Below are 12,272 nucleotides of genomic sequence, written 5' to 3'. Positions count from 1 at the left end.
TTTTTTTTTTTTTTTTTTGCTTTCCATTTGTTTGGTAACTATTCCTTCATCCCTTTATTTTGAGCCTGTGTGCATCCTTCACATGGGATGGGTCTCCTGAATACAGCACACTGATCAGTCTTGACTCTTTATCCAATTTACTAGTCTATGTTTTTCACTTGGGGCATTTAGCCTGTTTACATTTAAGGTTAATATTGTTATGTGTGAATCTGATCCTGTCATTATGATGCCAGGTGGTTATTTTGTCCGTTAGTTGATACAGTTTCTTCATAGTGTCAATGGTCTTTACAATTTGGTATGTTTTTCCAGTGGCTGGTACTGGTTTTTCCTTCCATATTTGGTGCTTCCTTCAGGAGTTCTTGTAAGGCAGGCCTGGCAGTGACAAAATCTCTCAGCATTTGCTTGTCTGTGAAGGATTTTATTTCTCCTTCGCTAATGAAGCTTAGTCTAGCTGGATATGAAATTCTGGGTTGAAAATTCTTTTAAGAATGTTAAATTTTGGCCCCCACTCTCTTCTGGCTTGTAAGGTTTCTGCAGAGAGATCCGCTGTTTGTCTGATGGGCTTCCCTTTGTGGGTAACCCTACCTTTCGCTCTGACTGCCCTTAACATTTTTTCCTTCATTTCAACCTTGGTAAATCTGACGATTATGTGTCTTGGGGTTGCTCTTCTCGAGGAGTATCTTTGTGGTGTTCTCTGTATTTCCTGAATTTGAATGTTGGCCTGTCTTGCTAGGTTGGGGAAGTTCTCCTGGATGATACTCTTCAAGTGTTCTCCAACTTGGTTCCATTCTCCCCGTCACTTTCAGGTACACCAATCAAATGTAGGTCTGGTCTTTTCACATAGTCCCATATTTCTTGGAGGCTTTGTTCATTCATCTTTTTTCTCTAATCTTGTCTTCACGCTTCATTTCATTAAGTTGATCTTCAATCTCTGATATCCTTTCTCCTGGTTGATTGATTCGGCTATTGATACTTGTGTATGCTTCACAAAGTTCTCGTGCTGTGTTTTTCAGCTCCATCAGGTCATTTATGTTTTTCTCTAAACTGATTATTCTAATTAGAAATTCCCCTAACATTTTTTCACGGTTCTTAGCTTCCTCGCATTGGGTTAGAACATGCTCCTTTAGCTCAGAGAGGTTTGTTAATACCCACCTTCTGAAGCCTACTTCTGTCAATTCGTCAAACTCATTCTCCGTCCAGTTTTGTTCCTTTGCTGGTGAGGAGTTGTGATCCTTTGGAGGAAAAGAGGCGTTCTGGTTTTTGGAATTTTCAGCCTTTCTGTGCTGGTTTTTCCTCATCTTCATGGATTTATCTACCTTTGGTCTTTGATGTTGGTGACCTTTAGATGGGGTTTCTGTGTGGACGTCCTTTTTGTTGATATTGATGCTATTCCTTTCTGTTTGTTAGTTTTTCTGCTAACACCCAGACCCCTCTGCTGCAGGTCTGCTGGAGTTTGCTGGAGGTACACTCCAGACCCTGTTTGCCTGGGTATCACCAGCGGAGGCTGCAGAATAGCAAAGATCGCTGCCTGTTCCTTCCCCTGGAGGCTTTGTCCCAGAGGGGCACCTGCCAGATGCCAGCCAGAGCTCTCCTATATGAGGTGTCTATCAACCCCTGCTGCGAGGTTTCTCCCAGTTAGGAGGCACGGAGGTCAGGGACCCACTTGAGGAGGCAGTCTGTCCCTTAGCAGAGCTCGAGTGTTCTGCTGGGAGATCTGCTGCTCTCTTCAGACCTGGTAAGCAGGAACGTTTAAGTCTGCTGAAGCTGCGCCCACAGCGGCCCCTTCCCCCAGGTGCTCTGTTCCAGGGGGATGGGAGTTTTACCTATAAGCCCCTGACTGGGGCTGCTGCCTTTCTTTCAGAGATGCCCTGCCCACAGAGGAGGAATCTAGACAGGCAGTCTGGCTACAGCGGCTTTGACGAGCTGCAGTGGGCTCCGCCCAGTTCGAACTTCCCTGTGGCTTTCTTTACACTCTGAGGGGAAAAACCACCTACTCAAGCCTAAGTAATGGTGGCCACCCCTCCCCTCACCAAGCTCCAGCGACCCAGGTTGACTTCAGACTGCTGTGCTGGCAGCGAGAATTTCAAGCCAGTGGATCTTAGCTTGCTGGGTTCCATGGGATTGGGATCCGCTGAGCTAGCCCACTCGGCTCCCTGGCTTCAGCCCCCTTTCCAGGGGAGTGAAGGGTTCTGTCTCGCTGGTGTTCCAGGTGCCACTGAGGTATGAAAAACAAAACAAAACAAAACTCCTGGCTGGGTGTGGTGACTCACACCTGTAATCCCAGCACTTTGGGAGGCCGAGGTGGGTGGATCACAAGGTCAGGAGATCGAGACCATCCTGGCTAGCATGATGAAACCCCATGTCTACTAAAAATACAAAAAATTAGCCGGGCATGGTGGCAGGTGCCTGTAGTCCCAGCTACTCCAGAGGCTGAGGGAGGAGAATGGCATGAACCTGGGAGGCGGAGCTTGCAGTGAGCTGAGATGGCACCATTGCACACCAGTCTGGGCAACAGAGCAAGACTCCGTCCAAAAAACAAAAAACAAACAAAGAAAAACTCCTAAAGCTAGCTTGCTGTCTGCCCAAACAGCTGCCCAGTTTTGTGCTTGAAACCCAGGGCCCTGGGTGGTGTAGGCACCCGAAGGAATCTCCTGGTCTGTGGGTTGCAAAGACCACGGGAAAAGCATAGTATGTGGGCCTGAATGCACCATCCCTCACAGCAGGGTCCCTCACGACTTCCCTTGGCTAGACGAGGGAGTTCCCCAACCCCTTGCGCTTCCTGGGTGAGGTAACACCTCACTTTGCTTTGGCTAACCCTCCATGGGGTGCATCCACTGTCTTTCCAATCCCAATGAGATGAGCCAGGTACCTCAGTTGGAAATGCAGAAATCATCTGCCTTCTGTGTTGATCTCGCTGGGAGCTGCAGACCACAGCTGTTCCTATTCAGCTATCTTGCCACCACTGCCCCAGGAAAGCATTTTTATGTAACTCTTCATTGGTCTAAGGCTACCTTGGCTGCATGGCTGAATTAATAAAGTCACACTGGGGGAAAGTACATGGCATAAACATTATTTTTGAGGAGAATTTCAACTGGAAGATGAGAACAGTCATCAAGAAATAAAATCTTGCCATTGTTGCACAGTCCAGCTGCCCTGCAATGAACACAAGCTGCTGGTACAAGATGTTTGGAAACCAATCAGAAAAGATATCCCCAGTAATACATGCTTTTTTGTTACCATAATAACAGACTGGTAAGAAATTCACTCCTTAAAAACAGCAAGAATGCAAGCTTTTGCCCATCACAGCATTTATGAGTGCCTCCTACATTACCACATCCCATCCCAGTTATTCTGTCCTTGGCATCCTTAATACCTGTATTGGTTGTCTCATCAGCTGTAGTCAGTATCTTTCTGGGGCATTAACACCAAAACAGTGATGTTTCATCAGCATTATTGACTTGTTCTGGCATAAGATAGTAATCAGCGGTGACTATGGCAAACTTGTCAATGAACTTCTTGCTGCTTTGTTATCAAAAAATGCTTTATCACCACAAAGTTTTAAAACTGTAATGCCGCATCTCTTCTTAAATTTCTGCAACTGGCCTGTTGAATATTCACAGCTTCCTTCAATTTTTAGTTAATCATGATAGATCTCTGCTTATTTCATGATCAGTATTACCATTAAGTGACATAAGTTCACTACAATGCTGATGGATCCACTCTTTCAATACGTGATCGAGATCTTCATTTTTAGCTTTATGCAGCGTATTTCTATTTTTCATTAACTTCTGTTCATCATTTCAGCACAGAATTTCAATAGCTTATCCTTTTGTTTTTTCAGGTCACATATGGTAGTCATTCCAACACCATACTCTTCTGCAACACACTGCACACTTAACACCACTGTCCAGTTTCTCCAACAGCTTGTCTTTCTGTGCTATAGATAAACTTAAGTGCTTCCTCGTTTCCTTGTCACTATTACTCCTCAGAGGTATCTGCAGGCCTTTTTGACATTTTCAACATCTTTACACCACAGAACAGAAAATAAGCAAAAAAACCATGGTAAGTGATGCACATAGGTCTTGGCCCCATGTGGAGCATTGCGGGGAACCTGTTATTGGCACATCTAGCCTGCATACACGCCATTTTATTACCCGCTGTGGGAGTGCTTGTGTCAGGGGAATTTGGGTGTGCAAGGAAAAGATATATTACTGCTACAGAAGGCAGAAGGAGTCTTTTTTCCCTTGGGAATACTGAATAAACTGTGTGGTGTGCACCTGTGTTTTGATTGCAATTTACCACATGAAGTCAGGTGTGGAATTGTCCACTTGTGGCATCAGTTGGCACTCAGAAAGCTTCAGATTTTAGAGCATTTCAGATTTCAGATTTTCAGATTCAGGATGATGCAACTGTACTGATTAAGCAGTATGCTACTCAATTTTTTTTAATCGCCAAAATTATTCCCTCCGCCCTATTTTTTTTTAAACAAGAAGAATAAGGACTTAATAGTGGCCAGATACTAATGAAATATTCTGAAAGGGTATAGTTCATGGGGATAAAATACAGCATTTAGTAAACTCTACAAAAAAATTCCAGTTCTTCTATTTGGTAATCCTGCTCCTTCCTGAGTGCTGGTTCTAAGAAAAGCGAAGGCTCAACTAAATTCACAAGGATGTTAACTATAGTTAAATCTAGAATATCAAATCCTGGAAACACACTAGATACCCAACAATAAGGGAATAATTTAATAAATTATTATGTATTATATAATAAATTTAATAAATTATGCAATAATAAAAATATTAAACAGCCCTGAAAATAATTAGGATATTTATAGAGAAATAGAATAATGTTAATGAAGCAACGATATATGATGAAAGCATGCTACCAAATAGAATATGAACTTTTAATTCCAAATATGTAAAAATTATTATTCACAGCCAGGTGCGGTGGCTCACGCCTATAATTCCAGCACTTTGGGAGGCTGAAGCGGGTGGCTCATGGGGACAGAATAACTGTTGGAAGAAGTCACAGATAAACAGACTTCTCAGAACATACCTGATTTTGTGGATTTGATTTTGGAACTACATAAATATGTCATATAACTATAAATAAAATTTTGTGAAAATTTTCAAAATGACAATCTAAAAAAAAAAAAACCCAGAAACAAATTAAACTATAATGCTTGACTACAGAGAAAAGAATTATTTCAAGTGACTTTTAAATACAGTAATTTGACTGTATATCCTTACAATACCCTTAAAATGAAATAACTACAATAAAAATTTATGTTCAATAATCATATTGGTTCTATTATTCTGAAACTATTATGTATTATACATTAAAGGTATAATTTTATTAATCATTAGAAATCAGGATTTTCTAGTTCCTAAAGATTCTTCCTATATCATCAGAAGAAAAAAGATACAAACATACAAATAGAAAAAGTTAAAACCCATAATTATAAATTGGAATTAGTAATATCAGCATGAACTGATGATATATTTCCTCTCAAACAAAAAAGAACTCTAGCTCTGTCCACCAATAAAATGCAGAAACAATGACCAATGCAGTAGTAATGAACACCCCCACAATGCCCAGATTGTGGTATCTAAACACCATTTTTCACTAAGAAACCAGGACTCCCTGAAAAAATGTCTAATTTCAAGTCTAGGGGAGAAAATGTACAAGATGAACCTGGAACATCTCAACATACCATGAAACAAGGACACTATTAAAGACTAATGGAGTTGTGTCAAAAGAATTTAGAAACCAACTTAAAGAGGCTCCCACTGCAAAGGATGGAACAAGGTGAGCACCAGAAGGAAGATCTGCAATGTATTGATAGACACCAAAAATCTTAATAATGTGGGGAGTTAAAATCTTATTGGCCGATGAACCAATTCATCTGAAAACATACAAATAAAGAGAAATAATCAGGCATGTATCCTGCTTTTCCCATATGAATTGTACCTTAGGGTAAGCAATAATAATAAAGGAAAGTGTGCAGTGGCTGGATCTCAGTTTTCTTCAAAATTCCATATAGCAACTGTGACAGAATTGTGAAACAGCACTCACCTTGTGCTACTGTTGACATGACCACAGATGGTGTAGAGGACACCACAGCTGTTACTGCAACTGTATTAGGAATAGGTGATGGTGTAGAACTGCTGCTGCCACTGCTGCTATTACTGACCAGAGAGGACTGTGAAGCAGTTATAACAACTGGAGGCTTCTGGGTTGTAGAAGCAATGACTGACGTTGGTACAAGCTTAGTGACTGCTGCATAGTTATGGGATTTGGAGAGAATGTTGGGCACGAAGGTTGAGCTTGGTGATGTGGTGACTATAATAACCTAAGGAATAAAAAATAAGTTATTTTTATGTACCTACTATACTACGAATGTATCTACACTCACAGTTAGCTACATACAATTCAAAAATAGCTTATGAAAATGAAGAAGCAATTCAACAGAGAAGAATATACAACTAAAATATATTAAAATTTCCTTTACTAGTAACAATCAAAATGTACTTAAAAGCAACAATTTTACAAATCAAATATTTTAAAAGATAACATCAATGCTGTGTAAGATACAGCAAAGTAGACAATTCAGCATACTACTTAAGGAGTTTAAACTGGCACACTCTTTCTAGAAAGTAATTTAAACATTCATTCATTTATAAATATTTATTGAGCGCCTACTATGTGCCAGGCGTGGTCCTAGACGCTGGAGAATAGAAGAATGAACAAAAGAAACAAAGTTCATACCTTCAAGTAGCTTACATTTTAGTAGTGGGAGAGAAATAAACAGAAAACTAAGTATATGTCACGTAGAGACAAACGGAAGAGACAAAAAAGTATGGTAGGAGAATAAAGAATGATGGGAGCACTGTATGATTTTTTTAAATAATGTATTCAATAAAGACCTCTCAGTAAGGTGACATATGAGCAGAAACCAGAAGGAAGTAGGGATATGAACCATGGTGCTACCCAGAAGACCATCCATCGGCACAGGGAGCAGCAAATACAATGGCCCAAAAGCAGAAGCAAGCTTGGTATGTTCAAGAAACTTCAAAGATCTAGTGAACAGGATACAAATGTATAGGGTACAAAGTAGTAGTAGACAACTGCAGAGAAGTAATGGAGGACTAAACCATTTAAGAGCATGTTGACAGTATTATACCCTTTATGTGATGTGATGAAAAAGGTACTTTCTTTCTGAGGTCTACTGTCCAAAAGCCCATAATCATAGTCTAATCATGAGAAGAACATTAGACAAATTCTAATAGTTGGAGTATCTACAAGATACTTGACCAGTACTCCTCAAAACTGTCAAGGTCATCAATAAAAAGGAAAGTCTGAGAAACTTTCACAGTAAAGAGGAATCAAGAGGAGCCTAAGGAGAAACGACAACTAAATATAATATGGTATCCTAGAACAGAAAAAGACAATAGGTAAAAAACAAGGAAATATGAATAAACCATGGACTTAATTTTAACATCAATGCATTAATACTGTTCATTAGCTATAACAATGTATCACACCAATGTAAAATGTTCAGAATAAAGGGGACTTCTCAGGAAGTGGGTAAAAAACAAAACGAAACAAAGAGAACAAGAAAACTAGGTGCGGAATATATGAGAACTCTCTGTACTATCTTCTCAATTTTTCTGTAAATCTACAACTGTTTTAAAAAATAAAGTCCATTTTTTTAAAAATCATTACCTGTTAGGTAAAAAGCACAGTACGGCAATGAAGGGAGACAAATTAAGAAGCTCCTGTAACAAACCAGGCAGGGATGATGGTGACCAAAGTATCTGTGGCGGAAGGAGGTAAAAAGTGAACAGATTCTGAATACACTGCAAAGGTAAAGCCAAGAGGATTTGCTTGTATGTTGAAATGAAGAATGGAGAAAAAGAGAGGCAGGAAAGAGATGTCAAGGTTTTGCCAGTATAACTGGAAAACTGTAGATGATTTAGTGACAAATCATTCCAGACAGAGAGAATAGTATGAAGGAAAGGACCTAATGTCAGAAGTAGCTTGATAAATTTAAAAACAGAAAGGAAGGCAGTGTAGCAAAAAGCACATAGGGCAAAGAGGAATTGGAAAAGCAAGCAGAGGCTACATTAAATGCAGAATTTAGATTTTTATACTAAGTATAATAGAAAGTCACAGAAGATTTTAAGTAGGAAGGAAAACAAAATTTGACGTATGTTTTAAAAGATCACTCTAGCTGCTACATGATAAGAGGCAAGAGGGGAAACAGTGAGACCAGTTAAACTATTGCATCAGACCAAGCAAAAAATGATAGAGGCTGCTTGCACTGGACTGTTAGTAGTAGAAATAAGGAGAAGAGATCAGAGTCAGATTATTTTGAAAAGTAGAGAGAATAGGATTTGTTGATGAATGGAAATGGCAGTGTTAAGGAAGAGAACAGAATCAAGAATAGCCCCTAGGGCTAATATGTATCAGCTGATTTAAATCTCCCAACAATTCTATGACACATGTACTATTATTATCCCCATTTTACAAATGAGAACACAAAAATTATTTAGAAGTCTGTAGTATCACATTTTTATTCTGGGGTGGTAGAGTAAAACCCAAAACAGAGCAGATTATCTACTTCCTCTTTAAATGACATTATTTGTACCTACCTAGAAAAGAAAACTGTTTTGAAAATCTAAAGAATTTAAGGGAAAATTCTTTTGCATTTTTATATCACTTCTAAAGAAGGCCGGAAGTTAGTCAGTCAAAATTTACTAAATATGTCTGTACTCAGGACCTACATCTCAAAGAAGCTCTGACCATAACATTATTATTATACACTTTGGGTGTTACAGAGAATTACAAAATATAAGTACTTATCCAGTGTTACAGAGAATTACAAGATATAAGTACTTGTCCATTACTTTAAGGAGTTTGTTAGTTAATTATTTGAGGCATCAAGAAAGATACATAAGATCAGCAAACACCTGTATAGAGTCAACCAGCATATTTATAGATAGACTTGATCAGCAAACACCTATATAGCATTATTAGAAAACAACAATCAACCATGATACCAACTGAGAAATAGACCAATATGGTAAAAAGACCACAAGTTTAGGAGTCAAATGAACCTGAACTTAGATCCTGCCTCTGCCACTTAAAAATGGCAGGCCCCTGGACATGTTGGAATCTCTGCACTCTGATTTTCATCTATAAAATGGGGATAATAATACCTACCTTGCAAAGTCATTACAAGGATTAAAAGATATAATGATGTTAAGCATCTGACATAGTGCTAGGCACATAGCAGGTGGTCAATATTTGGCAGTCAACAAATGGTACTTAGTAGCTTATTACTACTACTTAATAAATGTGAAAAGGATATCAGTAAAGGCATTATACATCAAATCAATCTGAAAATGTATTTCAATATACTTTGTTTCACTTAAAACTTTTCTTATTTTTTCCCCAAATTCTGATACCTCTGAGAATCCAAAGAATTCACAGCTGCTGCCACACCCAAACCATTAGAGTAGCAATGGCAATTAGGGTTCACTTTTGCCAGTTCTGAACTAATTGTAGTAGCCTCCTGGAGCACAATGCTTATAAGGACTCTGAGGCACAGATAAGAATTCACCAACGCTTAGCAGGAAAGTATGCCACAGTTAATTAGCAATGTCTGTCATGGGCAAGGGCAAGGGAAGCATTCACACTTGTACCAAATATTTGCAATTTCAGAATTAGAGTATACAGGTAGGCTTTAACATTAAGACAAAACGTCAGCAAAATGAATCTAGAGTCTTTAAGAGCATATTTTAGATTACAGATACAAATGATAAAATCTATTTTGAGATTTCAGTCTGCAAGATGATTTCTGATCTGAAAAGAAGTTATCCTTCATTAGAGATCCACCTTGGAGGAAACCTACTTGCACTTTAAAGTTACTCATTACAACGGGGAAGTATAGGGGTTTAAAACCAAGTGAACCAAACAGTGTTTATTCAGGCCATAATTCAAATTACTGACCTTCTAGCACTCACAAAAACTCCTTAAGAGTGCTGGGACTTGCACCCTAAGGACAAAATGAAAAATATCAATCAAGCACATGAAGGCATAAAGCTAAATTCTGCTGCTTTGATATATAAGTGCTGCATCAATGTTATATTTAAAATGAAGGCACCACATTAACACAGGTGGAAATGTGTCTACCCTGAAAATATATTACCTATTTGAATTTGAATAAAGTCCACAAATTCATAAATAATTATACTTAACATAAAAATCACTTCACCTACAATAATTCCTAAGTTGCCTTATACAGGATTTGTGACAAATCCAAGGTGAATGCAATAATGGCGACAGCCTTGGATAGATTTCAGAAAAATCCAATTACCCAAGCAAGAGGAAAACATAAAACTCCAAGAACATTTATTAGTCCTACCCATATCGGCTTGTCCATAAAATGATAAAAGTAATGGCATTGAGTACACATGAAGTAAAAGAGTACAGTTTTACATCTGGAACATAGTAGGTGCTCAATAAATATTTGTGGAATGAATGAGTCTTATTTTTAATTTAATTTGTTTTAAACATTTGTTTTTTTAACCACAGTAAGACAAATCTAAGGTTCTGAACCTGAACTCTCATGGTACGGCTCATATATAACTTGGGAGATAAATATGCTCTCTTATAAATATCACAAGTCTGAAAACCTCAACTATCCATTCTCAATTGAAAATTCAGAAGAAAAAAAATAACAATAAATATATGGTAAAGTCAATGAACTTAAAAAAAGTTCACAAACTTCACTGAGCCCTCATCTACTACATGTATTTTTAGCTTAGTCTACCAAAGAAGACTGAAAAGTTAATAGTATTAGGTGACATTTACTGCACACTCACTGTATGTACTATGTTAAGTATTTTCTTTTTTTATTTTCTTTTTTTTGAGATGGAGTTTCACTCCTGTTTCCCAGGCTGGAGTGCGATGACATGATCTCGGCTTACTGCAACCTCTGTCTCCCGGGTTCAAGCAATTCTCCTGCCTCAGCCTCCCGAGTAGCTGGGATTACAGGCATGCGCCCCCATGCCCAGCTAATTTTGTATTTTTAGTAGGAATGGAGTTTCTCCATGTTGATCAGGCTGGTCTCGAACTCCCACCCTCAGGTGATCCGCCTGCCTCGGCCTCCCAAAGTGCTGGGATTACAGGTGTGAGCCACCACACCTGGCCTATGATCATCTTTATTTTATAAAGAAACAGGCTCAAGGGCGGTAGCTAAGCCAGTATTGGAACCAGATACATCTATTCGTTCATTAATTAATTTACTCATTCAACAAACATTAATTAGCACTTACTATGTGCCAGGTACTATTCTAAATACTAGGAAATACATTGAAGAATAAGACAAAGTCTCTACCCTTAGCAGCTTATAGTCCCTGGGAGAAATAGAAGATAAACAACTTTGCAATATAATATCAACTAGTTATAAGTATAATGAATAACAATAAAACAGAGCATGGGAATAGAAGGATATGGATGGAAGGTAGGTAGTCTTTTAGCTATTGCTTTGCTTTACTATTTCTTAAATACCAAATTAAAAGGGTAGACAAGAAGCAGGGAAGAGAGAAGAATTACTGAGAAAATAAGATCCAGCAACAAAGGCAGTAAAAACATTTAAGTAAGCAGACTTAAAAATTCAGGGTAGAGCAGAATGATGCCACCTAATACAGGGCCAGCTTAGAAAGCAATAACTATAATAGCATATAAAAAGTGACATTCAGAAAGATTGTCTTGGAGTCATCAAATAAAAATGTAAAAATTATCTTCAGTATAAAACTTAAGAAGTCATCAAAAATAGTTAATTTCTATATATGAAGGGATATGCTTCAATGAAGTGATGAATTCATTTATTTGGAACAGCTATTAATCAACAGTGTAAATAAACAAACCTCTATATTACATAAAATACCTGCAAGGGAAGGAACCAACAATTGTTGAATACATACCTTATATTGCTCTTTAAATATCCAATCTCATTTAATCCTTGCAATAACGTCCTAAGATGACATCATTCTCATCTCATAAATGAGTGAACAGATTCAGAAAGACTAATTTATTTAGGTCATACTAGAAGAGCTAGGGTTCCAACCCAGGACTCCTGACTCTAAACATTTTTGTTTGATTCTAATACCATAATCCCTCATCTTCAGACTGAAAATAGAATTACATCCCACAGATCAGCTCATTATCATTTCTAGTTACCAAGAAAATAATGATAATTT

The 12,272-nt window shown here is 38.1% G+C and overlaps 1 protein-coding gene across 10 annotated transcripts in view; it reads right to left on the bottom strand.

The window, feature by feature from the left end:
- Nucleotides 1-12,272, bottom strand: part of EMSY (EMSY transcriptional repressor, BRCA2 interacting) — a 109,407-nt gene that overhangs the window by 73,863 nt on the left and 23,272 nt on the right. For all 10 annotated transcript variants that reach the window (XM_017868648.1, XM_017868640.1, XM_017868642.1 and 7 more), the window contains one exon: nucleotides 6,079-6,355. In XM_017868648.1, coding sequence (XP_017724137.1) covers nucleotides 6,079-6,355 — 277 coding nt within the window. The remainder of the gene's footprint in view (nucleotides 1-6,078; nucleotides 6,356-12,272) is intronic.

Source organism: Rhinopithecus bieti, unplaced genomic scaffold (assembly GCF_001698545.2).
Source record: "Rhinopithecus bieti isolate Rb0 unplaced genomic scaffold, ASM169854v2 scaffold_2574, whole genome shotgun sequence".
NCBI classification, from domain to species: domain Eukaryota; kingdom Metazoa; phylum Chordata; class Mammalia; order Primates; family Cercopithecidae; genus Rhinopithecus; species Rhinopithecus bieti.
This window is presented reverse-complemented; position numbering and strand designations above follow the sequence as displayed.